Source organism: Aquarana catesbeiana, linkage group LG13 (assembly GCF_042186555.1).
Source record: "Aquarana catesbeiana isolate 2022-GZ linkage group LG13, ASM4218655v1, whole genome shotgun sequence".
NCBI lineage: Eukaryota > Metazoa > Chordata > Amphibia > Anura > Ranidae > Aquarana > Aquarana catesbeiana.
The window spans coordinates 75,033,446-75,061,409 of record NC_133336.1 but is presented as its reverse complement, the minus strand read 5'-3'; the positions used below and the strand labels follow the sequence as shown (position 1 = coordinate 75,061,409).

Below are 27,964 nucleotides of genomic sequence, written 5' to 3'. Positions count from 1 at the left end.
CCTTTAGTACAATATAAAAAAATATTGCATTGATAAGGGGTAGGCACTAACCAACTTTATCACTGTAAAAAGAAGAAACAAAGTAGGCGCTAAAGAGTTGTAGCCTAATTTAGCCATGACATGACAGGGGTAAAGATGGCAGCTGGCAAGGAGGAGATGCAGATATGATTATTTTGTTGGTAGGTACTGAGGACTGTAAGGAAAGTATTTAAAGGGAAAATATGGTCCAAACTTATTTTATTCTTTTAGTTTTTGATAGATCAGGGAAGTGTTAGATCACCTGTCAGGCTTAACTACTGTCTACTGCCCCAATGGGAAAAAAATCATCCTTTCTAGTTGTTCTGGCAACCACTGTCAGAAGACAGAACGTAATGGAAAATCCAACATTTTAAAGTTGTCACCAGAAAACAGAAGAGATATAGGTTTCACAAAGATTTACCCTCATCATGTAAACAACTGTAAAAATTGGACAACCTGCTCACTTTTTTAGAGATTTGCTCTCACTTCCTGTTGTGTCCCTGGGGCGGGAAGTGAAGAGAAATCTACCTCATAGTACACAGACAGCAAAAAAATAAATACAAAATGACCATGGTATTAACCTTATATCCAGATCTAAAAGAAGATAGGCTTTACCTGCACTTTAAAGCTGAACTCCAGGGAAAGGCTCCTCCATGCTGTAAGAAAAGTTTCTGCAGTCAGGAGGAGCCAGTTGCATCAAGTGCAGCACTGTGGATCCTACATTGGTCTTGATTACACTGAAGAATAGTCTACCTTAGGACCATAGAAAAAAGGAAGGCTGCCAGGGAAGTGGAGGATCATGATAAGTAATAATTGTTTACTCCTAGACTTCAAGGAATATTTAACCCTTGTAGTGCAGGGTCATACCCACTGTAAAGGACGATATTTATTTTTCACGGAATTGGGCTTTGAGTAGAAACGAATGTGTGTTTAGTTTTCCGTGTGGCAACAAGCAAAGTTTGAACATTCCTGATGTCTAGAGACCTTTACTTGCATAGGTGATCAATATATGTTATAAATACTCACTCTCCTGTTTTACAGTACATTTGCCAGGAGTGTATGATAACACATGCATTTTACTTTGTTCCCCATTATAAACTTTTCATTCGTGTAAGTTCTTCCTTCCTTTTTGAACCCATTTTCTTCGCACATATGACAATACACTATATGGCCCAAAGTTTGTGGATGGCTGTCCTTCACACCTATACAGTATGACCTTCTTGGATATTTTATTCCAAAACCCTGATCATTAATATGGAGCTAACTCCTCTTTGCAACCTTAAAAGCCTCTACTCTTCTGGGAAGGATTTCCACTAGATCCTAGAGTGTGTCTAGAGTGTGTCTGTGGGAATTTGTACCTGATCAGCAGAAAAAAATTTATAGGAGGTCAGGTACTGATGTTAAATGAGAAGACCTGTTTTAATACTGGTGTTCCAATATATTGCATAGGTATTCAAAAGGTTTGAGGTCGATGCTCTGGGCAGGCCATTTGAGTTCCTCCACACAAAATGCAAGAAACTTGTCGTGGACTTGACTTTGTGCAACTAAAGGATGTCAACCAGCTTTTGGCCATATAGTGTACCTAGAATTTAGCCTGACAGTGTTTCATTACACATAGGGGGTTATTTACGGAAGGCAAATCCACTTTGCACTACAAGTGAACTGCAAATGCACTTGGAAGTTCAGTCGCTGTAAATCCGAGGGGGACAGGCAAGAACAATAAAAAGCAGCATTTTAGCTTGCACATGATATGATGATAAAATCAGCAGAGCTTCCCCTCATTTCAGATCTTCCCCTCAGATTTACAGCGACTGCACTTCCAAGTGCACTTGTAGTGCAAAGTGGATTTGCCTTTCGTAAATAACCCCCATGGTATATATGTCAAGAAAGCTGATATAAACAGCCTGAAACAATATGAGCATTGCTTGAGGCAAGTGGGCAGTGTACGCCTTGATTTCATTGCAATAAGTACTTGAGGGCAACAATATTGTGAAAAAAGATCATGCTAGACCTGATGGATCTGTGATCTTGGTGACAATGGCATATCTTTCCCCACCTGTCCTGTGTAGGACCATTCTGCTACACATTACAATTTCTGTACAATTATTTTTACCCATCTATTTTTTTAACAGGTTGGACCCTGTACTACATAGTTGTTGGTAAATATATAGCAGCCATACATGTTATTGTCTGTACCGCGTTTCTAGAAAACATATGATTTGAAAGCTTACCATTTAATTGTAAACTCAGGTTTGATTGTAAACTCAGGTTGTAATGTGTATGGTTGACTTTGGGGTTAAAGTGCAATCAGATTGTAATGTCTGTGGCCAGCTTTCTTCTTTCTTGCAACCTTCTTTCAATGACTAGCGCTACTGAAGTATGGATATCTTGGCAAACACCCAGGATTTGATTTACTAAAGAGAACTAGACTGTGCAGTTGCTTGCCGATCTTGGTAAATGAGGTAAAGCGTCACTTTACAAAGAATACCCTACTCATTTACTAAGCACTGGAGCAACTGCTCTTGCAGAGTGCAACTGCACTGTACAAAGTGCACAGTCTATTTGCCTTTAGTAAATCAACCCCTCAGAGTCTAATTCTGTTTTAAGGCCCCTTTCACATGGGCACCTCCGCCAAGCGGAATCTGCTTGCTCAGCTGGGGATCTCTCCATTGATCCCCACTGAGTATGCAGATGACGTGTCCAAAGTCAATCAAACCTCAGCGCTCACTCCGATACTTAAAGGGGTTGTAAAGTCTCCAGGTTTTTCACCTAATGCATTCTATGCATTAAGGTGAAAAACCTTCTGTGCTGCAGCTGCCCCGAGAGCCCCCTCTCTTTTTCTTACCTGAGCACATCCATTCCAGCGATGTGCACGAGCCCAGTGACTCTAGCCAATGTCTCTGTCCTCACTGGATAGATTCAGTGCAGCAGGAGCCATTGGCTCCCGCTGCTGTCAATCAAATCCAGGGACACAGAAGTGGGGGTGCCGAGTCTTGCTGTCTGTGTCAATGGACGCAGCAGCGGGATTTGTGAGCGCGCATGCACAGGTGCTCCCATAGAAAGCGGCTCTCCATGGGGGCACCCAATGAAGAGGAGGAGCCAGGAGCGCCTCTGGGACACCCCAGAAGAAGAGGATCGGGGCTGCTCTGTGCAAAACCCTTGCACAGAGCAGGTAAGTATAACATGTAAGTTTAACATGTTAAACTCCAAATCACTATAAAAAAAAGAGGGTGCAAACGCTTAGTGCATTGCCTTCGACACCAATAAATATTTATTGAAAAATGCCAAAGACAAACGCACAAACATGAGAAGATAAAACTCATATCGTACACAACTCCAGTGTCGGGGATGACAAATCTCTGCGGTTGGAAAGCTGGTGCATTTCAGGAAACATGCTCCTTTTCTCTTATTAGGATAACATGTGTCCGCTGACATCTGCCGCTCCATAGAACAGACTGGAGGGTCCGATCAGGTCCGCCTGTCAGTTTTTCAGGCGGACCTGACCAGACAGCCCATGTGAATGGGGCCTAAAGCTTAAAGTATTATTAAACCCTCAGTGTTTCTTTGGCTTTAACAGTAAATGGACATTGCTGAATAAACTATTTGTTACAATTCTTACCTCAGCACTGGCAGTTTAAAACTTTTAATGCTGCTGGTTCCTGCTCTCTCATTGCTGCTTCTCCAAACTTCTGTTCTTCATGGGAAAGAGTTAGCAGTGGACAGTGCAGTCTCAACCCAGTCTGTTAGCTTGTTGAAGAGAGGTGGGAGGAGGAGGGAGGAGCAGGGAGTGCCTTACCATCCTAGGCTATGGGGCTGTGTGTTTCTATTAATGCACACAGTGTAAGGAGGCACAACTGTAGTCCCTGCATGCAAGGGTGGCTCCATAGGGTGCTGCAAGAGAAAGGAGCCACTCTGCAACTGGAAACCTTGGCAGTAATTATGGCACCAAATTAAACTGCAACATAGGGAAGGATTTAAAGATGAAGAAGCTGCATATTCAGCTGCTAAAAGTGCTTAGAAACGGAGGGTTTAATATCACTTTAATGCCAAAACTTATATTTTAGTTATTTAGTTAGTCTAGTGGTAAGTGCTCTATAGCATGAAAAGCATTAGTAATCTTACTCCTGCTGCTGCATTGTATTGTTTTTATGGATATAATACAATAATCAAGTTGGTTTTATCAGAGTCCAGTCATTCACTAATTTCTGCATGATATTTTGGATTATTTATGTGTACCAGCCTCTGATAAGACAATTATGTACAAAGTATGAACCTAGCTGAAAGAGAGTGCCACTTTCCTTGTGGCAGTGGAGACAAAAACTACATCGGAGAAGCCTAAGAGGAATAAAAACCTATCAGGTGAATTAACTTACTGGGTCCTACTTCAAAGTGAAATATCAGTTTTGGTTGGAGTTGGCCTTTAACTCCTCAAATTTGATTTAAATACCAATTTACTATTATGGCGCCTTCACCAGCTTATTGCTTAACCCTTTCCCTTACAGCACACTTAGCAGCAAGTATCCCAGCAATCCCAATGAGTGACTGAGCATACGAGGGAGAGGGAACTGCAGTGTTTTCAGCTTCATGCCTGCAAAGCGTTCAATGCAGCATTGACAAAGAGATAAGTATTGTTGTCGTTACACTTCGCGCAGCCTTTCTCCCAGAGTGCCACGCTTGGCACATAAGGGTGGGCAGCCTGCAGGAATATGATATGACCTGCAAGGCTCTGCATTGAACATGTCCTTCTTGATTGTTGGGCTGGGAGCCTCTGCAATTTGCTGCTCTGTAGTATTCCCTAGAATTCTGCCTTATCTCATAGCAGCACATTGGTTTCCCGCATGTTTCATCAGCAGGGCAGTATACACAGCAGCAGCAGAAGAAGGATGCTAAGCACTGCAGCCTGGGCACTTTACTACCAGCAGCTTAACCCCTGCTCGGCTGCAGGCTGACAAATCTCTGATACACACAGCTGCTCTGATTCTGAAAATGAATGGAACACATTAAGACTGATTTACTAAAGGAGTTAAGAAAATGCACACAATAACAGGCGTAAATATTCACTTTAATTATCCAATCATATGAAAAGCAAATTCCTGTTGACTTATTTCATCTGCACTTAATTGGATTATAAAGTAACTATTTACACAATTTATTGTGTGCATTTTCTAAACTCCTTTAGTAAATCACCCCAACTATTTGGCTTAGTTAAAAAAAAGAAAAAAAAAAAAGTGCTGCAGGGCAACATTTTAAGAACCGGCATTCTTTAGCCTGGTCATTATTCTCTGCTGAAATCTGATTTATGATTGGTCGCCTTGGTTACTTCTCGTGGCTTCTCTTTTGCACAGTTGTCCTATTGGTGTATGCAATGTACAGAGCTGTAATATAACACACGTCATATAACAATTATGACACCTGTGACACTGGCCTTTAATAACAGTAATGTACAAAGTGCAACAACCAACAGCTGCAAACGTTGATTAAAAACCAATGTTTTTGTATTTCTAAACTGATGAAACGCTGATTTGATTGGTTGCTATGGGTTGATCAACATCATTGCATATGAAATAAGCCCTATAGCCATGAGAAAAGAATACATATATGGGTAGACTGGCTATGGATGCATACATAAACAACTACAGATGAAGTTTTAGTTATGCTTTGTTTGTACTAGTAGTATTTGACAGTAGCATAGATGACCTTCAATGCTCACCTCTTCTCTCACATCCACTTCTGGAGTAGTAGTAGTAGTAGTGTTTTCACCTGGGGTATCGGCTTGGTTTTCAGCAGCCGCTTCACTTTCCACTTCAGCAGACATCCTTTGCCATGCTATTTTTCCAGGTCACCCTGCTGCAGTGTCTGGAAGTCCGATCGGCCAAAAAACGCGAAAGCATCATCACTTGGAGCATGCAGCACCCAGGCAAATCTGCAGGCTGCACCCCATCTCTAATGCAGTTCTTCAGTCTTGTACATTAAGAAAGAGCTATAGATCCTCTCCCCTCCCTGCTTCACCCTCATCTGCAGCATATATGTTGGAGAAAGGAAGGAGACAGCTAAAAGCCCTCCACTGGAGATGCAACAAGGGTCACCTTATCTGCAGGACCAGAAATGGCAGAGTGGGCAAAGTGGTTGGCACCTTATTGCAGGGCTGAAGGAAACTTCAAGAAAAACGCAGCAGCTGGCTAAATGATCTTGGCTCCCTGGAGATGTGACAGGATAAACGCCAGCTTTCTTTTTTTTTCTCCTTCTGATGTCTCAGTTGTATGCACACCCCTTGTTTCTTCCTCAGCATTAAATCACAGAGCTGGAGGTATCAGAACACACACAGGCTCACTACAGCCCATCATTGTCTTTCAGCAGTTAGTGTTTACCTGCTGGAACAAAACATGCTGCACCATCAATGACTTCAGATGCATACACCTCCAGATGCAGAGCCCTCCCCATCACAAATAGATCTGCTGCACTGTATGGTCCATTTAATCCTGCAAGCCATTTTTCAGGTGCACTCTAAGGGCACTCGTAGTGCTCTAGGTCCCTTGGTCCTCTTAATCACCATCATCAGTCTTCCAGAGACAGATTGTCTTTTTCTTGCATTGATGCTAAAGGCTCAGACTTTTCTGGTCTGCAATAGTACTCACCAATTATTCCAGTCTTGTTCTATTTATGGCTATGATGTTGTACCGGCAAGGAGAATATCCAGTTGGGAGTTGCAGGTGGGAATTAAACGCTGGCAGTGCTGTGCTTCCTACAGGCAGGTCACAAGCAGGGAGAAATGTTTCATGTGAGGTCAGCGGAGATAATGGGAAGGGATGGGGATAGCAGACATCTTTCTTTAAAGTGCTAAAACCAACCAAGGGCATAATTGGAGATCAGAGCAGGAAGTACAAAGAGGTGTCGAGCTTTGAAGGTGAGATGAACATGCCTTGGTACATATCTACTGGGAAGAGACAGTCCTTGCATTTAATTACTGTGTATGCTGTTGTAGATGTGTGTACGAGAAGAAATGACACAAACACTTCTGTTGGTCTAATAATGCAACATGCAAAAATGTGTTTTGTAGTAGAGTAGATTTTTTTTCAACCATTTTATCTAACCAATTTGAGAAATAAAGCTGACAATTCACCAGTAGAATTGTATTTATAAATTTATGTTGAATTCTCGACTGGTTAGAGAGGGCAAATCAGCATTCATTGTTGACAGTAATGAAGAAAACATTTGATGGAGCAGGACAGAACAAACAAAGTTCTAACTGTGAATGGGATTTTTGTTTGGGTAAAATTGTACATATTGTAATGGAACTGGTTTAAAATGCATAAGCTCACCTTTGGGACATGTTCTACCCATTTTTAGGGTGGAACGCGTATAATGTTCAGCATCGGCAGCCTCTCCCCCTTGATCCCACCCCAACCTGTGACAGTGGGTCAGGGATCTTCTCCCCGCACCCTCTGTCAGAATTTTAAAATAGCGCAGCTGTGTGGGGCTCCGTGTGGGGCTTTCATTCACAGTTTCCTGGGAATGAACTGTAGAAAAGTGACAGCAGAAAAAAGACTGAGTGGTCGATCAAGCCTGCCTGTTTTTTATCAACTTTTTTTGTCTGAGTATAGATCTCTGTTTGCCCCAAGCATGTTTGAAGCCATTCACTGTTGACTGGCTCGCTACCTCTGCTGGAAGTTTATTTCAACCATCCACTACACTTCCAGTAAATAATATTTTCTAAAATTAGTTTTACTCCATTAAGTTTGAGGTCATGTCCCCGTGTTCTTGATTTTGGCTTTATAGTGAAAAAACTGCCCTCCTGAACCTTATTCACCCCCTTGATATATTAATTCATGTCTCCCCTTTCCCTTCTTTCCCCCAGACTGTACATATTAAAGTGGTATTAAAGCTTTGAGTTTTCTTTGTGAAAATAACAAACATGTCATATTTACCTGCTCTGTGCAGTTTTGCACAGAGCAGCTCTGAGAGTGCCCTCAGAGAAAGCTGCTTGCCCTGAGCTTGAAGTGCTCAGGTGGTCCTTTAGAAAAAGATGGCCACCCCAGTAGAGGGGTTGAATATTTTTCAGTACACCACAGCTCCTCCCCCCTGTGACAAGCTATTGGAGGGAGAGATTAAATATGAGTGGGCAGAAGAGGGAATATTTTCGTTGTGTACTAGTCTGAACCTTCATGAGTTCTGTGCATAGCATAATTCATATTGAACATATGCTGTTTTTTATGTTAAATTTTTTTGCATTCTGATGCACAACTAATGTACTTTTATTTGTAGTCAATTTACCAGTTGAGTTTTACTTTTATCTTCTGAAAATTTTCAATAAAAACCTTTGGAAAGAAAGAAGAGGTCCACTTACCAATGAAATCCATCTCTAGATGCGAAGCTCCCATACAAAACCAAATCATGGCAATGTGCTTCTTCAGTAGAATGCAGTGGGTTATTGAAAACCAGCTCTTGAGAATTGAGAATGCACTCACTAAAACACACTAGCTGCCGGCACGTGATGACATCACACACATTCCGACCGGAAGTGCATTCTCCATTTTAAAATAAAATATATCTGGCTTTACTGCACTATGTTTTTTTTCCCTGCTTGTCTTCTATGGGTGATCTTATGGAAAGTGATTTTATGATGATATAAGAGCTGGTTTTCAATAACCCACCGCATTCTACTGAAGAAGCATGTTGCCATGATTTAGTTTTGTATGGGAGCTTTTCATCTAGAGATGGATTTCATGCTCTTAATTCAATCTTATTTTATTGAGAAAGGAAAAGTGTACAGTACACAAACATACAAACATATCATTCAGTTACACATATAACGAGAAAAACATCAATTTAGTATCTCTTTCAAAACGTCTCATATATTATGGAGTTTGTTAGTTTCAATTATTCTAGTTTGATATACAAGCCTGTGTATATCTTCAATCCTGACTTCTTAAGGGTCAGTGAATACCACTATCCACTCAATGAGTGGCGCCCACTTGTTACAAATATGCTAGGGCCTTTGTTTATGTGCTAATCGCAGTTTTTCTTAGGATGAAACTCTGTGTGCCACAATTTCCGTCTGGTGAGACTAAACATTTTATTTTGGGATGTCGTGTAGCACTGTAATATATAAAGTGAAGCGGGGGATGAAGATGAGGACAGAGGGGTCAAGGCAGTATGGTAGGTAGATAGTAAGAGGGAGACATTCCACTTAGGTTATACAGTTGCGTTGGTGGATTCCTCTGCAGCCCAAGGAATGAATTCTGAGGAATATCGAAACATAGACCATGAGGTCCAGGTCTTGGAGAATTGCTCCTCTTTACCCATTTCCTGCGACAACATGCATTCCAAGCTATTGATTCGGTCCACTTCAATTGCCTACTCCCCAGGGAAGGCATGTTTGTCGACTTCCAGTGTCTGGGCAGAACCATTCTAGCTGCTGCCAGAAAGTGGCGCAGAATGTCTTTTTTCACCGATTTAAAAGGTCCAGGGATTATAGATAGCAGGGTTACCTCAGGAAAGGGTGTGATTGATGTCGCCATTAGTCTGCAGTACAGGTCGAGGATCTTTTGCCAGAACCTCCGTACAGGGGGGCATTCCCACCAAATGTGGAGTAATGTTCCCTTGGATGACAAGCAATGCCAGCAGGTATCCGGGAGCGCTGGGTTTATCCAGTGCAAAGTCGAGGGGCATCTGTACCATCGGGTCAATAACTTGAACCCTTTTTCTTGAGCTTTGGAGGCTAAGGATATTTTGTGAGTCAGAATGAAGCACTTTTGCCAGTCAACAGGTGAAATGGAGTGACCCATGTCTTCCTGCCAGGCCTGTGTGTATGGGGGGAGGTCGGGATTAGAAACCATGTGTAGGAGGGAGTATAGTTGAGAGACCACATGCGTAGGGGGGGTGGGACTGAAGCAGCATGTTCTCTAAATCTGTTAAGTCAGAAAGTATATCAGGCAGGGATGGAAAGGTACGAATGTAGGATAACACTTGTTGCCTCTACGGCCAATGCGTCGAAGTATGAGAATATGTATTGGAGGGAACGTCTGTAGTCAGAGAGGAGTCTGAGCGTAGGACTTGGGCAAGTCGTCTGTTTTCCTCTTTACACCAAGGTCCAAAACTGTATCCTGTACCCTGTATGGCTGGTGGAAAAGCCGGAGTCCCAAACAGTGGTGTCATGGGTCCTTTTAGTGGAGATAGGGTCTTGGAGGAATTCATGCAGGTCCATAATTGTATAGTTTGTCGGGTGAGGTCGCCAAGGGGTATTCCGCCCTTCAGGAATTCAACAGGCGTCCACGGCAGAGCGCGGAGATCTATTGGATTGAGATGGCTCACTATTTGTACTCCTAACTTGGTGGAGGAATGGTAGAACCAGTTAAGTATACGCGTGAGTACTGCTGCTCTATAGTATAAAGAGGCATCTGGGGCACCAGCTCCACCACGATTCTTGGGGAGCGATAGAGTCTCATAACGTATCCGAGGACGAGCCCCCCCCCCATATAAAGGAGGAGAACATTTGGCGGAGTTTCTTAAAGAACCAAGAGGGTATGGAAATGGGAATTGTCTGCAACAGATAGAGAAACCGAGGGATGACGTCCATTTTTTAGAGCATTCACTCTGCCTAGCCATGATAGGCATTTCTTCATGTAGTTTGAGAGATCTGTCTTGGTTCTAAGCAGAAGGGGAGCGAAGTTCAGTGAGAACAGTTTGGACCCTTCTGAGGGTATTTGGATTCCAAGGTATCGGATGGAAGTGGAACCTGTTTTAAAGATAAACTTAGTGGAGACTTGGCGTAGGGCCTCCTGGGACAGTGAGATGTTCAAGACTTCTGACTTGGTGTGATTTACTTTGAAGTTGCTCAGCTTCCCAAACCTCGTAAATTCCTGCATGATATATGGTAAGGATATATGGGGTTGGGTTACATACATTAACAGGTCATCTGCAAAGAGAGCCAGTTTAGATTGAGTGGGTCCTACCGACACTCCTGAGATGTGGGGGTTATTGCATAAGGCAATTGCCAGGTGTTCCATAACAAGGACGTAGAGAAGGAGACAGCCTTGTCGTGTCCCATTGTGGATGGAGAATGTAGGGGACAATGAGCCATTCACCCGAATTCTAGCTGAAGGAGAAGAGTATAGGGCCATAATTCGGGATAACATTTTGGGGCCCAGACCTGCGCTAGAGACATCTGGTGGAATTGCCAGTCGACTCGGTCAAATGCTTTTTCTGCATCGACCGTCAAGAGGCATAGAGGGACATCATGGGTGCGAGCATAGTCAGTAAGAAGCAGAGTTTTCAAAGTGTTGTCCCTTGCTTCTCGACCACTTACAAAACCTACCTGATCCAGGTGTATGAGGCGGGGGAGCAGCGGCTGCAATCTATTGGCAAGTATTTTGGCGTATATTTTTAGGTCTACTCCAATTAACGATATGGGCCTATAATTAGCACACAAAGTTGGGTCCTTATCTGGTTTTGGGATAATGGCAATGTGGGCTTCTAATGTTTGTGTAGGAAACGCCGAGCCTTCCGATAAGGAGTTGAACACCTTTAGTTAAGAAGGGGGTCATTAGGGGAGCAAATATTTTGTAGAATTTAGTAAGTAAAGCCATCTGGACCCGGGATTTTACCGGATGGGGTGGCCGCTATCGGTCCTGCGACCTCCTCTGCTGTAATTACCTGTTCCAGCTCTTCTACAGTGTCTTTGTCCAATGTAAGGAGCGCCGTTTCCTCAATATAGGACTGTCTATGAGATTCAGGGGTAAGGGTGGGGCTAGAAGAGATGCCAGGTGGTAGATTATAGAGTGTTTGGTAGAAATCCCAGAATGTCTGTGATATCTTAGAGGGTTCACTGATCATTTCCCCAGATGGGGCCCGAATATGAGGTATAAATGTAGAAGATGTATTCGGGTGGAGGGAGCGAGCCAATGGTCTACCGCGTTTATCTGGGAATCGGTACTGATGTAGGGCAAGTCTGTCTGCATAGGTACGAGCTGAGGCCTCATACAATTCTTTGAGTTGGGTTCTAGCCGTGGAGACCTCTGTAAGAGTCACCACCGTTGGGGCTCGTTTATGTTGGGTCTCAAGTTCTCAAAGTTTTTGCATTGCTGATGTTATTGCGACTCATCGTGCCTTCTTCAAGTGGGACCCCATCTGAATAAAGATTCCTCGCAAGACAGCTTTAAGCGCTTCCCACTGTAAGGGTAGTGGGGTAGTGTCTGTGGCATGATCTGTTAGGAAATTAGTAATGGTTTCCGAAACCTTGTGGGAGCAGTCAGGGTTCGTGAGAAGTGAATCATTCAGCATCCACGTCCATTCCCTCATCGGAGGGAATTCAGGTGACCAATCCAAACAACTATGATCAATAAGAAAATAGTCGATACGACTATAAGAATGATGGACCTGTGAGAAGTGAGTATAGTTGTGAGTCTTTGGAAACAGAACCCGCCAAATGTCAATTATACGTAGGTCGTAGATAGCCCGCTTGAATGCCCTCATTTTGGTAAAGCAGATGGCTGATCTAGAGGTTGATGAGTCCAGGAGTGGGTCCAAAGGGGCATTAAAATCCCCGCCTAAGATTAGTTTTACCTTCTGCGAATTCTGACAAGATCCTCATGTACCGCAGAGCAGACGATATTTGGTTAGTATTTGGTAGGTAAAGGTTGGCGATTAGTGAATTTTGTACCCCATAAGGAGAGCTTCACAACACATACCTTCCCTGAGGGTCCGAGAGCTGGTCTATCAGCTCAATCGGAAGCGTTTTGTGGAAGGCGATAGAAACGCCTTTGGTTTTCTGAGAGGGGTTTGTACTGTGGAACCATCTGTTAAAGTACCTGTTGGAGCAGGAAGGGGTGGAATTTGTGTGGAAATGTGTTTCCTGTAACAGCAACACGTTTACCTGTTGTTTATGCATTTGATAGAAGATTTGCCCTCTTTTGGATGCAATATTGATGCCATTTACATTGTAGGAGCAAAATTTCAGCCGAGGACGAGATAGTACTGTGTGGGCCATAGTGGAATGAGAAAAAGAAAATCAGACTATAGACGGCAGAGAGAGGAAGAGGGATGGGGAAAGAGGAACTTGTAAGATGGAGGGGATATCCTAGGCCAAAAATAGTTAAGGGGACACCTAAATAAGGAGCCTATCAAACTCTAATGGGGCATACACACGGTCGGACTTTTCGTCTACAAAAGTCCAACGGACGCCGACGGACTAAAGCTGGCTGGTAATCCGATCGTGTGTGGGCTTCTCCGGACTTTCAGCAGACTTTTTCAGCCTCAAATCCGACGGACTTTAGATTTGAAACATGCTTCAAATCTTTACGTCATAACTACGACGGACCCCGAAATCCGCTCGTCTGTGTGCTAGTCCGACGGACAAAAACCCACGCTAGGGCAGCTATTGGCTACTGGCTATGAACTTCCTTATTTTAGTCCGGTGTACGTCATCACGTACGAATCCGTCGGACTTTTGTGTGGTCGTGTGTAGGCAAGTCAGTTCGTTAGAAAGTCTGCTGCAAGTCCGCCGAAAGTCCGCCGGAAGTCTGTCGGACAGGCTGTCGGACTTTTGTAGACGAAAAGTCCGACCGTGTGTACGCCCCATAAGGTGTCCATGAAAATGGGACACCACATGAAAAATCACGTATTTAGGCACAATTCGTGCCAAGCCTATTGAGGGTGGGAGGTCGAAGTGGAGAATCTGAGCCGTGAGCCCAGTAGCATAACAGGCATACATAGCTTAATTGAGGCACATCAGTGTATAAAATATGTAAACAGTAGAACACACATCGGGTCGTCTGTGAAGGAGGGTGGCGGCCCACTTGAGCAAACATCCCTGATCAAGACCACCCCCTCTTCCTCACAGAGGAGTTGTCAATCCATGATGTAACGTCATCTGGGGAAAAGTAATAATTTTCAACACGTTATCCACAGACCCCAACAGGGGCCCCGGAGACAAATCCGCTCAACTCCAAAATCAGAAACAGTATGGATTAACCTTTTAAGTGAAACTAAGCGGTGTATGAGAAACCGAATATTTTGTACTATAGGTGCCCACGTGAACATCGGCAAGAGACCATGGACCAAACCAGTCCAATTATTGGCCCCCCCGCCTGCATCCAGATGGGACCCTTGAGCTAAACACACAAAAAAAAAAAGGTTAGATCAGTGCGGAAAAATATATTAGAAACTCTATACTTGCATATCCGAATCAAACAACAGAAATTTTAGTCATATAATCTCTCCCGAACCCCAGCTAAATACAACACATCAGCAAAGGGCAGGGAGAAGGCGCGACAAATTGTTGCACCAGCTATCTTGAGGTATTAAAGTACGGAGCAGGTCATTCCATCGCCCATTGTAACATATCTGACTGAAAGCATTTGGAACAAAGGAGAAAAATGTAATAGAAAAGGGGGAGGGAGGGGGGTTCCAGACATCAACCTGTCCAGGAGACAAGAAATAAGCAGTGTTCTGGAATGGTGCTAGTCATGAGTGTTAATATGGCTTCATGCAGCATCTTAAAGTTGCCTTAATCTTCCGGTGAGGTAGGCTGATGTATTCGAGGGGGTATAGAAAGTGATCTGGACCTTGGATGCCTACATCGTTGTGGGAGAGGGTCGCATACTTGCAACCTATTGCGGTCATCTGGTGGGTCCAACCAGTTCGGTACATCAGTTGGGTCCTGCTCCAGAAAGAGGAAGAAGGCTGGGAGTTGATCCGGGTCAGAGAGGACAAATTTACGCTCAGCCCTGGTTACTTTAATACTGAAAGGATGACCCCATGTGTACGTTGCTCCGGCTTGACGTACCAGGTCTAGCAATGGGCGAACCATTCGTCGCATGTAAAGAGTGTTGCGGGAGAGGTCCGGGTAGAGATGGATTGCAGAACCGTCGAAATCCATGAGGCCCAAACACCAAGCCTTGCGCATAATTTCTTTTTTAAAGGTGTAGTAATGTACCCTGCAGAGGACATCGCGTGGGCGATCACTATGGTCTCTCCTCGGCCCTCCTACTCTGTGCACTCGGTCCAGTTCAATGGGGGATGTAGCCTCTCTTCCCAAAGCTAGGTTGAGGATGGCAGTGACAGAAGGTTTGTCAAGTCTCTCACTTATCAGACCGGTGAGTCCGCTTGGAGGGGGTAGGCTCCCTTACGTATCCGACTCGTGACCCCTGATGGAGTAGACAGGGAACCCACGAGTGGGGAGTGGTATGAGAGCCTGGTGCAGGGATCCGGATGCCGGAAGAGAGGTGGTTCTCCGAACAGCAGGTAGTAATCAAGAACACCGGGAAAAGATGCTGAGCAGGAGCTGTTTAGACTGGTCACACACAGGCAGAGGTCGGCAACGGGCAGGCAGCAGAGGTACAAGAGGAGCAGACAGAAGCGGGGTCAAACAAGCCGGGGTCAGGTTCATGCAGCAGTCAGGAAGGTTCAATAGGCAAGCCAGATCGTAACAGATCAGAACTCAGGAACACAGAGAGGGTAACGGAACTTGGCACAGGAGCTGTTGATCAGGCAGCACTGAGCAGAGATTGCAGCAAGCCTAAATAGGCTGATTGGTGCCAAACGCCGTGCACGTGTGTACGCCGGTACGCCCAGGCACCCGCACGCGCCCAAGCGTGCCCCCGGACACCGGCGCGCACACCAGCACCACCAGGCACACGCATCCCAATGCCCATAGGAGGATGCGCACTAACGTGCGCGCCCGGGCACCACCGCGCACACCATGGCCAGCCGGATCAGACACACCAGTGCCACCAGAAGCACACACCCCAGCACACACAGGAACGCGCGCACCAATGCCCAACCAGGTAATCTCTCTGACAGTGCCCCCTCCTCAAGGGCAGACTCCGGATGCCCAGTTGGGCCAACTTGGAGGCATGCGAATCTTTGAATGCTTGCAAGAGTTCTCTGGCATGCAAGTTGCTTTCTGGCTCCCATGAGTTGTCTTCAGGCCCATACCCTTTCCACTTGATGAGGCATTGGGTTTTTTGATACCCTCAGGAGAGATGACCAGGCCCAGAAACTGAATAGATTGGAGCTCAAACTCGCATTTTTCGAGTTTGGCGTAAAGCCCATATTGCCTGAGTCGGGTAAGTACATTTCATACGTGCCTTCAGTGGTCGATCAGGGAGAAAACCAGAATATCGTCCAAATAGACTATGACATACAGGTCCAGAAAGTCATGGAAAACGTCATTGACGCAGTGCTGGAAGGTTGCTGACAGCAGTCAGGAAGGTCCAATAGGCAAGCCGGGTCGTAACAGATAGGAACACAGAGAGGGTAACGGAACTTGGCACAGGAGCTGTTGATCAGGCAGCACTGAGCAGAGATTGCAGCAAGCCTAAATAGGCTGATTGGCGCCAAACGCTGTGCACGTGTGTACGCCCAGGTGCCCCCGCACGTGCCTGAGCGCGCCCCCGGACACTGGCACGCACACCAGCACCACCAGGCACACGCATCCCAATGCCCATAGGAGAACGCGCGCGCCCGGGCACCACCGCGCTGTAATGGAAATTTGTAAGTTCTGTATATAATTGTATTCTATTTTGTATGTATTGCACACTGCCATCACTGTGCACACAGCACTAATAATGTTTTCAGTACATGTTTACATTCTTTCGAGTCCTGATTAGAATTAGCCTGCCTATGTAACGCCCCTTGTTACCATAAACGTACAATTGTAATATTAATGTGATACCTACGTAATCATGTGCATAAAAACCTTCAATTTCGTCATAATAAGGCAGAACAGTTATTTGGAAAGATGCTGAGCGTATCTTTTGTGTCTGTTCCCTACTGCAGTAGTTATTATTAATTTGGAACCACTAATCAATATGAGGATAGGAGTTGCCTATCATCAATTTAACCGAGTCAGCGCACACCATGGCCAACCGGATCAGACACACCAGTGCCCCCAGAAGTATGCGCCCCAGCACACATAGGAACCCACGCACCAACGCACCCCGGCGCGCACCGACGCCCAACCAGGTAACCTCTCTGACAAGGTTTTAAGTCTGTACCAGCCGTGGCTTCTGGTATTCCTTGCAGCCTTATATTGTTCCTGCGGCTCCTGTTTTCTCCGTCTTCTATGCGCAATTGATGTTGCCGTATATGCTGTAGTTGCTCCCTGGAGGCCTGTTCAAGGGATGTGATGCGGGCTGCATGGTCAGTTTGAATGTCAGTTAGCGCAGACACTGCATTTTTATTAGTTGAGACCTGCTGTTGGAGGGCTTGGAGGCCTTTATGAAGTGAGGCCTCCATTTTAACCGCCCAGGACTCAAACTCCGCCCGAAAGTCCAATAAGAGGATCGAGGCCTCAGATCTGAATGAACCTCCGGAGGCCTGAGGGGTCATATCCACGGGGCCTGTGTCCAGAAGCGGGGCAACAGAGGTCGCTGACCTGGATATCACAGCTGGTGGGACAGAGTGGTCTTCCGATTCTTCGCTGTTGTCTGTCGCCTGTTGAGTAGGGGGAAGGGACTTGTTCTTCCCTGTGTTTCGGGTGGGCGCCATCTTGTCTTTAGGGGTACGGGGTTCTGGCTGAGATGTGCGGAGCAGGTATCACTGGATTGTACCCTGTTGCAGATCCGCGGATTCAGCAGAGCGAGAACTGTGTGAAGACATGCTTTTAAGAGATGTGCGGTGACTGAGGCATAGCCTGTCTGCTATGGGCGGTCACGGGCTCAGCAGCTCATGTCTTTAGCCAACCATATGTATCCGCGTCTCCCTGCGGAGCTTTATTGGTAGGACCATAGGTGACAGCTGAACTTTTTGGGCAGTTCTTGTGGCTGTGTATGGATGGATTGGGCCCAGAGGGGTTAAGGGTACCAGGAGCTTGCGTGGTTACTGTAGCAGGGTGTAGCAAGATGGCCACAACACGTGGTCTCCGGGGCCAGGGCCGTGACTGTGCACAAATGGGGTGTGTGCTTGTTAATATCCCTGGTGGGGGCCACAATCTGCTAGGCTGGGGTGCCCTGGAGGATGGATGGGGCCTGGATCGGGTCAGGAAGGGACGGGGAGGCCGCCTGGGTGTAGCAAGATGGCCGCCATCACTTACCCGATCCCTCAGGCTGGCATTCCGGATTGTCACAGGGCGGATCGCGGGCCTCGGATGGCAGGCTGGATGTTCCGGAGTCCGTGCGGTAGGAGAGACGGTCCCAGAGCAGGTAGGAAAGCCTGGAGGCAGCGCTGTCCCGTCCTCCAGGTGGAGCAAGATGGCCGCTGCTCCCCTTGTTAGGCCGAAGCCCCGGTCTATCTTTCAGGCGGCTGGAGCTCCGCGATCACCGCTCCAACGGTCGCAGGTGGCCCTGATAATCCGGGGGACCCCTGGATCTCTGGAGGGAGCCGACCAAGCCCGCTGATGAAGCGAATAGTCAAGTGTGCTCCAGAACGGCAGGAGCTCACCTCGGGCACGTCTGCTCAGATCTCCGTTCGGCCACGCCCTCAGATTTCATGCTCTTTTGATCCCTGTAATTCAGGATCAACACTGTTTGGTAAGCGGCCATCTTTTTCTGAAAGACCACTTTTGAGCACTTCAGCACTTTTAAGGACTTTTTTTTTTAGAACTGAGCACCTATATTACCAGTATTCATACAATGATCTTTTGAATTAGGAGATTCTTATGAATTTTTAAATTTTTCTTGATCATTGATATCAATTGAATTTATTTGATTATTTTTAATGTATTTATTGCTTGATGCGCACTATTGCTTTGTTGCACAATGTTGTGTGGTTTATACATTTGTCAATTTGCATGCTTGTTTTTCATATCTTTTGCACTTTGAGTCTATAGATTAATTTAGTTCAGGATTGATTTGATTATTCGCTATATGATTTAAAGGGACAGCACACTATTTTTTGTTTAAGATTTGCTGTTGGACCAGTGTCTGGGTTACATAAGTTACAGCAGTCCAACATATATTTTACTTTACGCTAAGCACAATAGTTTCCTTTAAATATCAAAATTGGTTAATTTAAAGATCAGTTTGCTAATGTCTTCCCAGAATGGATGTATTGGAGGGCACAACCAAAAAATGTGGCATATAGTTCCAGTGTCCTGATGACAATAGCAACACAGAGGGGAAACCAATGGATAGAATAAATGCAAAAGAGGCGGGGTCCTGTACCATCGAGTCAACAATTTGTTGACTGCTAAATTCGGCTAGAGATGGAGGATTTGTGAGCAAAAGGGTTTGATTTCTCTGCTTGGCTGTGAGGGTCTTATTTCGGTCTCTTTCCTATTTCAGTAGAATAGGCGGCACATGATCCTCCGGGGGTTCGCTCACTATAGGGTATAAAATTGATAACGTGGCGAAGCGGTGAGGTGTCCAAGCAGTGAAGCTCAAATTGAAAAATCGGGGCCAAGGACACATTCTACACTTGAAGAGTAGATAGGAAGTGGTGAATTTGCATAGCTCTCCAATAGTCCAGTGCAGGAAACACATCTTGGATTTCCAGGAGAGACTGCCCATGACCCTCTTGTAAGAAACGTTCAATCCTAAACTGATTTGATAAAAGAAAAGGCTTAAATTTAGTGTCAAACTAACCTAGAACAAATTATCGGGAACCAATTACAGGAGACATTTGAGTGTAGGCCTGGGAAGTGGTCCCAAGACATCCCACCTTTATGAGGGCTGCCAAAGTAACACCTATCAAAGGATGTGATTTTATTTCATACAGTAAAGACAAAAATTGACATGGGAGGGACTGCAATGGTAGGGGAAACATATCCTGTTCGAGACCTACCCAACTCTTCTCAGTAGCATGTTTGACCTAGTCCAGCATGCGGGACATGTGAACAGCATAATAGTATTTTTTGAAGGGGTCGGGAAAACCAATACCCCCCTTCAACTTCGGTAGTGCCAATAGTCTGTAAGTAATCCGTTTTGCTCTTTGTCCCAAAAGAAGTTTTAAAATTCTGCCTTCGTTGCCTGCCGAAATTAACGATTGGTATAGCCACTGGAAGGGTCTGCAGGAGATACAGTAGTAAGAACTGTCATTTTCACAATACTATTTCTCCCAACCCATGTTAATGTTTGTTGGTGCCACTGTTTCAGGTCTGCTCTAATGGAAGCCAAACATTAAAATTAGCCAGGAACATCTCTGTGATGTAAGGGGTCAGATTGATACCTAAGTATCCAATCTTCTTATGGGCCCACACAAATGAAAAGTTGGCCTGGAGCCAACGTTTGGTCTCCGAAGAAAGATTGATATTCACTGCTTGAGACTTGTGCACATTATTCTTTTAATGCCAGTATGGCACCAAGATTACAACCACTGGTCACAAATAACTCACTACATTGGTCAAGGTATTTGTATTTCTTTAGAATTTAGAATTTATCACTTTATTAATTTTCACCCTTTAGTTTTTCCATTTTTTTCACTGTTTTGTTACATTGCTCATTTCACATACACATCCCCAACACACTCGCATATGAACCTATAACACAGGTTATTTAATATATATACTTTTTTAATGTGATTGATATTTCACTCACACAACATGCACCACACCACAAAGTTACATCTTTGCTAGATATAGCAATAACTATATATTATAATATAGTTTATTCTTCTTAAAATATGTTGAGGTCAATATTTGAACAAACTGATGTATATGGGTGGGGACTAGCCGATCTGGTGCCAGGATAGTGCTGACAAACCATATTATTACTCCATACAATCTTTACTGATTTACTCATCGATATACATTACAGGTGCCACCCATCCCTTCCCTCTCTGGAGGTTCAAGTGTGTGGCTCCTTGCAAGCCCTTTGGAGTTGGTTTTCGCCTGGAGGAGTGGGGAATGGCATATGGAGATCCCTGGATGATTGCATTAAATTTTAAAACTCTGGTTATGAGACATAGTTTTTGAATTCCACCTTCTGAGCGGTAAATATACCATTATTATATATACATAGATGTTAGTATTTTATAGAGTGTCAGAATCATAAATTTTTCTGATGTATCTCACCAGAATATAAAATCCTTTGAAGACCGCAACAGCACAGGTCGAAACGAGTCGGGGTATTCATGTGGATGTCAATTTTATATTTTACACAAATGTACTTTACTGTTTATCATTCTCTAGCATTGATGGAATATTCTTCAGACATGCCTGTAACCAGAGCTCATATTTTTAAAATACATTAGTAGCCTGTATCCCATTCTTTTGTACAATAAAAGATTTTATTATTTCCATCTTTTATGATTTATGTATTACGCCGCTAAAAAAAGACCCTTGGGGAAACTATTCCATTTTGCTATTCCTATAATTCAAGCCTTCCGCATAGGCATGCAATTCCTGGAAAAGGTTAAGGATAGTTGTGACTCATAGGCGTAAGCTGCTACTTTATGTTGAGTGTTCAAACTTTGAAGACCTTGAATACCTTGATTGCTTCATATACGATACAACAATGGCTCCAAAACCAATACAAAAATAAGAGGAGAAAGGAGGCATCCCTATCCTGTTCTGTTACACAGGCCTTCTTCACAACGGCTATAATCAGCAGAGTCGGGATATCCTTGGAGCGGGCCAAATGGATTAAATTCAGTGATCTACAAGTGTTACCCCTTGCTTCCCTGGCATGGATGAAACCAACTTAATCATTGTGGATTAGCGAGGGGATAAAAGGGAGGAGATGATTAGCCAAGACTTTTGTTAAAATCTTAAGATCTACTTTTAATAAAGAAATGGGGCGATAGTTCGCACAATCTGTGCCATCCTTGCCCTACTTAGGCAGCAGTGTAATATGAGCTTGCGATGTTGCTTTAGATAGAGACACGCCAACAAAGCATTACAGCTTGAACCAGATGAGGTACCAGGTGTGTGGAGGAGAGGCGATAATAGAGAATCGGAAATCCATCGGGTCCTGGTGCACGTCCTGTCTCCATACCCTGCACTTCAGTACTTTGTACTGAGTGACGGGAAACACCAACACCTCATTGTCCGGGGAGGATAGCAACAGGGGGGACCCAAAGCATGGAGATATTCCTCAAGAATGGCAGACCGAGTATATAGTAGAGTTTCTCTTACCTGCATAAAAAGTGCATTTATTTTATTTTTTTCAAAAGGTAAACTTATCCTTTAATATGTCTGGGATTCCGTCCAAATAGCAGGTCTAGACAATATTTTTCAGGCTTTCGAATAAAATTGACTCAGTGATGACAGGAAAGAATATTCTGATGAACAATTTTTCTATGTTCAAACAAAAATCTAACCCCATATGTCCAGCCTAATTCTCACACAGCCCATGAAATATTCTTTATCTTCTTATTACTGATTTGAAAAAAGGTCTGATACTGCACAATATATGAGCTATAAAGTAGAATGGGATCGGATCTTGGGGGATTTCACTTCAACTAACTAGGAATGAGCGAACTTTATTTCCCTGAAATTCCAGTGAAAAAAAAGAGATCTAAGCAAAATGTTGTATTTTCTGTGAAATGCTTTGGAGTCAATCAGAAAGGTAAAATTAAAGTGTATTGAAATCTAAAAACAGAAATGTAATAGATTGTAGCTTACCAATCTTTAGAAGTGGCTGCTGCATTACTTTTAAAGTATATGTAAACTCTCACCTTGTAAAACAACCCATTCTGTGTAAAATAGAAATGAAAGGCAAAACATTGTGGATAAACATAAAAAAAAAAAAAAATTAGGAATACCTTTTTTTCCCTCTCTATTATAAGTGATCACATACCTTCTATTCTCAGCTGCATAAGAAGCTCAGAGAGCTAGGGGGGGAGAAATAGAAGTGCACTGGTCTTCCCAGTGAATGACTGTGCAGGATGTGGGGGGTTGTGTCAGCACAAGTCTGATCATTGGAGGAGAGCAGGTTGAGTTCCCAGCACAACCAGAAACCTGACCACCCTGTGCCTAGTGTGGTCAGTTTTAAATAGGAAAACAGACTGTCAGGAACACCAGGTATTTCAAACAAAGGAAGCAATGCAAAGAGAACAGGATACTTTGTCATACAAGTACATAGTATAGCAGGCACATATCAGAAATTTAAAATGTTGGGGGTAACAAATTCCTACATTTTCAGGAAGTACAGAAGATACCTGTTATTGCTAGAAATGCAGTGTTCTTATCACTATCCATGAGCTGCAAAAGGAAGCACAAGCATCCTTATCTTTATTGTGTGAACTACTAGTCCCAATAATCTACCTCATAATGGAGATGAACAAAGGCAGACATGTTTGTAGTACAGCATGTGTGACAAATATATACTGTATACAGTGGAGAAGTGAGCATAGCCATAGAGGAGGAAAAAGCTTCTTGAAACTTCACTGGAAATGCTAATTAGCCAAAAAAAGGTACATCGTTCACCTTTTTTTACATTTTTTAATTATTATTTTCACAACAAAAAAACACACAGTTATATAAAGCAAAAGAAACATTTAAAGCAATAGTACACCAAAAATTCAAATACACAAAACAGGAATAAAAAAACACAAAGAATTCTACAGGCAATATTCTTTGCCACCCTAAATATACCCCCTTGAAAAAAAGTGCAAGCAAATATTACCTAAGTAGCTCAATGAGCAATATTGAAAATTTACACTACCGCAAAGGCATTCACAAGTTACTACTCTACAACCCCAATTCCAAAAAGCTGGGATGCTGTGTAAAATCTACATAAAACTATCTACATAAAACAATGCAATGATTTGCAAATCTCATCAACCAATATTTTATTCACAATAGAAAATAGAAAAAATAGCAAATGTTTCAACTGAGCAAATGTACCAGTTTAAGAAAAACATAATGTAATTTTGAAATTGGCGGCAGCAACACGTCTCAAAAAGTTGGGACAGGGCAACAAAAAGTTGGCGAAGTAAGTGGTACTAACAGAGAAGAGTTAGAAGAACATTTTGCAATTAATTAGGTTAACTGACAGGTCAGTAACATGACTGAACATCTTAGAGCGTCAGAGTGTCTCAGAAATAAAGATGGCAGAGGTTCACCAATCTGTTAAAAGCCATGTCTAAAAATTGTTGAACAATTTTAGTATAGTGTTCCGCAACGTAAAATTGTAAAGCAGAAAGGGACTTATTGACTTCCTTTCACTGCCAATTACTTATCCAGCCTGATTTGCTGCTCCTGTGTCATATGACTCAGTATAAGTTGCCATATAAACTCACCACCAGACACCAGCCTCATTCCTCTTTTGTATTGACATGGAAATTTATAGATAGACAACTCCTATCCTCATATTGATTAGTGGTTCCAAATTAATAAAAACTACTGCAGTAAGGAACAGACACAAAAGATACACTCCACATCTTTCCAAATAACTGTTCTGCTTTATTATGACACAATTGAAGGTTTTTATACACATGATTACATAGGCATCACATTAATATTACAATTGAACATTTATGATAACAAGGGGCGTAACATAGGCAGACTAATTCTAATTAATCAGGACTCGAAAGAATGCAAACATGTAATGAAAACATTATTAGTGTCGTGTGCACAGTGAGGGCAGTGTACAATACATACAAAATAGAATACAATTATATACAGAACTTACAAATTTCCTTTACAGTCTCCTCTCTTTTGATCAATATTTTGATCACTAACCATTAGGGATGAGCTGAACACCCCCTGGTTCAGTTCACAGCAGAACATGCGAACAGGCAAAAAAATTTGTGCGAAAACCGTTAAAGTCTATGGGACTTGAACGTGAAAATCAAAAGTGTTCATTTTAAAGGCTAATATGCAAGTTATTGTCATAAAAAGTGTTTGGGGACCCGGGTCCTGCCCCAGGGGACATGTATCAATGCAAAAAAAAGCCAGTTTTTTCGGGAGCAGTGATTTTAATAATGCTTAAAGTAATACAATAAAAGTGAAATATTCCTTTAAATATCGTACCTGAGGGGTGTCTATAGTATGCCTGTAAAGTGGAGCATTTTTCCCATGTTTAGAATAGTCCCTGCACAAAATGACATTTCTAAAGGAATAAAAGTAATTCAAAATTGCTTGCGGCTGTAATGTAATGTCGGGTCCAAGCAATATAGATGAAAATCATTAATAACGGCATGGGTACCTCTCCCCCCAGCCCATTACCAGGCCCTTTGTGCCCACATTAAAAAAAAAAAAGGCATGGGGCCCCCAGGCCCTATATACGCTGAACAGCAGTATACAGGCGGTCCCCGGCTTACAAACAAGATAGGGACTGTAGGTTTGTTCTTAAGTTGAATCTGTTTGTACTTTGGAACAGTCACATTTTGTAAGTGTAGCTCCAGCCAAAAAATCTATTTTTAAGCTTTTTGGATAACACAGGGAAGGGTTATCACCCCTGTAACATTTGTTTTGCTGTCTGTGCCCCTGTTCAGAAGATTTCACCTTACTTTCTGTCCCAATGACAATTGGATTTTGAAAATTTTGGGGTTATTAGGGAAACAAGGATTGGTGATTTTGCATCAGTGGAGACACCTTTTTCCCATATTAACTCTTATAGGAGAGAATTTCCCTTCCTAGGGGTAGATTTCCTCTCACTTCCTGTTGTCTCCCTTCGTTTGTAAGTAGGAGTCGTTTGTAAGTCAGATGTTTGAAAATAGGGGACCGCCTGTATATACTATACGGCCTACCCTATACACTCTGCGGAAAACTGGGCCTTAGGTGTTGGTGGTACCAGAACACTGTAAACCCTCAGTTACTCTTGGTGGGCGCTGGAATGGGCCTTGCTGTGAAATATTATATATTATATCAAGAATTGTAATTACATGCCCCTGTTAAACACCACTGGCAAGAACTAGCTAAATTTGCAATTGAGCTACTGGCCTGTTCTGCATCCAGCGTTCTTTCTGAACGCACATTCAGTGCTGCTGGAGGGTTTGTAATGGATCATAGAGTGCGCCTGTCCACAGACTCTGTTGATAGGCTCACATTCATAAAAATGAATCAGTCTTGGATCAGCAGCAGCTATCAGGCACCTGATGTTGATGTAACTGATTGATTTTTCTATGGATGTGGGATCCCTTGAAGACTGCCTATGCTGAGTGACTATCCTATTCCTCCTCAATCTTGATGATGCTAGCTTCCAACAATATTTTTGAGTTAGGGCACCACCACCACTGCCTAAGGCCCAATTTTTCTGTCCCTGTTTAACAGGGGCATGTAATTACAATTTTTGATCTAATATTTCACAGCAGGGCCCGTTCCTGCGTCCAACAAGAGTATCTGTGAGGGGTTAGAGTGTTGTGGCACCACCACCACCAAAGGCCCAGTTTTTCTGCCCCTGTCCCAGCAGCAGAAAAAAAGGACAAGCGTGCCTCACGGCCACCTGCAGAAGATGCACCATGTCCATGACCAGCACTGTTGACTGTAGACACAGAGCCTGCTTGCCCTCTTTTAGTGGCCTGTATGTGTCTGCCTCTCCTTGGTGGCCTTACGGACGTGATGGGGATTTTGTTTTGCAACACCACACTACACTGTATTGTTTACTGTGTACACCACCAGAAAAGTAGTAGCAACTGCACTATGGGTGCACGGTACTATGTACACCAACAGAAGTGTAATAACAACTATGGGTGCACTGTATGTATTGTGTACTGTGTACACCACTAGAGTATCTGTGAGAAAACCACCCAAACGTATAATCTATGAGGCATAATGAGTCTTTTGAATGGTTCATTTTTTTCCAGAAGTTTTTGGAAAATGTGGAAAAAAAATGAAAACGCATTTTTTTTTTACACAAAGTTGTCCATTTATAAGATATTTCTAACACACAGCATGTACATAGGAAAAATGACACCCCAAAATACATTCTGCTACTCCTGAATATGGCGATACCACATGTGTGAGACTTTTACATAGCTTGGCCACATACAGAGGCCCAACATGCAAGTAGCACCTCCAGGCGTTCTAGAAGCAGAAATTACACATCTCATTTGATGACAACCTATCACACTTTTGAAGGCCCTGGAGCACCAGGACAATGGAAACGCCCACAAAATGACTCCATTTTGGAAAGCTAACACCCCAATGTATAATCTATGAGGCATAGTGAGTCTTTTGAACAGTTCATTTTTTTTCCAAGTTTTTTGAAAATGTGAAAAAAAAAATGAACGCATTTTTTTTTCCACAAAGTTGTCCATTTATAAGATATTTCTAACACACAGCATGTACATAGCAAAAATGACACCCCAAAATACATTCTGCTACTCCTCCTGAGTATGGCGATACCACATGTGTGAGACTTTTACATACAATGTGAGCCTGGCCACATACAGAGGCCCAACATTGAAGACGCACCTCCAGGCATTCTAGGAGCATAAATTACACACACAAATTCCTGCCAACCTATCACACTGTTGAAGGCCCTTCATATTTCTAACCCATAGCATGTACTGTACGTGCCAATTACGAACCAAAATACATTCTTCTGAGCAAAGAGTAAAGAAAAGATTACCTGCGGTTTTAGTAGTGCAGTGGTCCACAGAGGAGAGCATCATCGGTCCAGGTAGCAGGCAGGGATGTGGTTAGCAGCAGCGAAAGGATCGTCCATGCAGAAGGCAGGAATACTGTTCATAGTACAGGCAGCAGGCAGAGATATGGTCAGTGCAGCCAAAGTATTGGTCCAGGCAACAGGCACATGGTCCATGAAAAGTCCTGGGTCAGTGCAGGTAGAGTTATTATCAGTACAGCCAAAGTATTGGCAGCAGACAGGACCATCAAGTTTAGGGCCTCGGCCAGGGAAGAATGGGGACAGGGGTAGAGGCTTCTCCCCCCCCAGATCACTTTGAAGCCTTTGGACAACCAGACACTGTTCTGGGAATTACAAAACAAATAGAAAACCAAAAACTGGTTTTCTCAACTCAGAACACTATTCTGGAGACCCTCACATATGTGAGACCCCTGTGTAGCAGGGTGAAAGATCAGTCCAAGGGGCAGGCAAAAACATGGTCAACAAGCCGAGGTCAGTGCAGGTAAAAGGAAGAAATAGACAGTAGGCAGAGGCATAGT

At 43.5% G+C, this 27,964-nt stretch overlaps 1 protein-coding gene across 1 annotated transcript in view; it reads right to left on the bottom strand.

The window, feature by feature from the left end:
- LOC141116341 (transmembrane protein 151B) overlaps positions 1 to 6,831 on the bottom strand; it is a 109,052-nt gene extending 102,221 nt beyond the window's left edge. The window contains exon 1 of the mRNA XM_073608565.1: positions 5,729 to 6,831. Within this exon, the coding sequence (XP_073464666.1) occupies positions 5,729 to 5,833 (105 nt within the window). The 5' untranslated portion in view covers positions 5,834 to 6,831. The remainder of the gene's footprint in view (positions 1 to 5,728) is intronic.
- Positions 6,832 to 27,964: the final 21,133 nt, after the last annotated feature.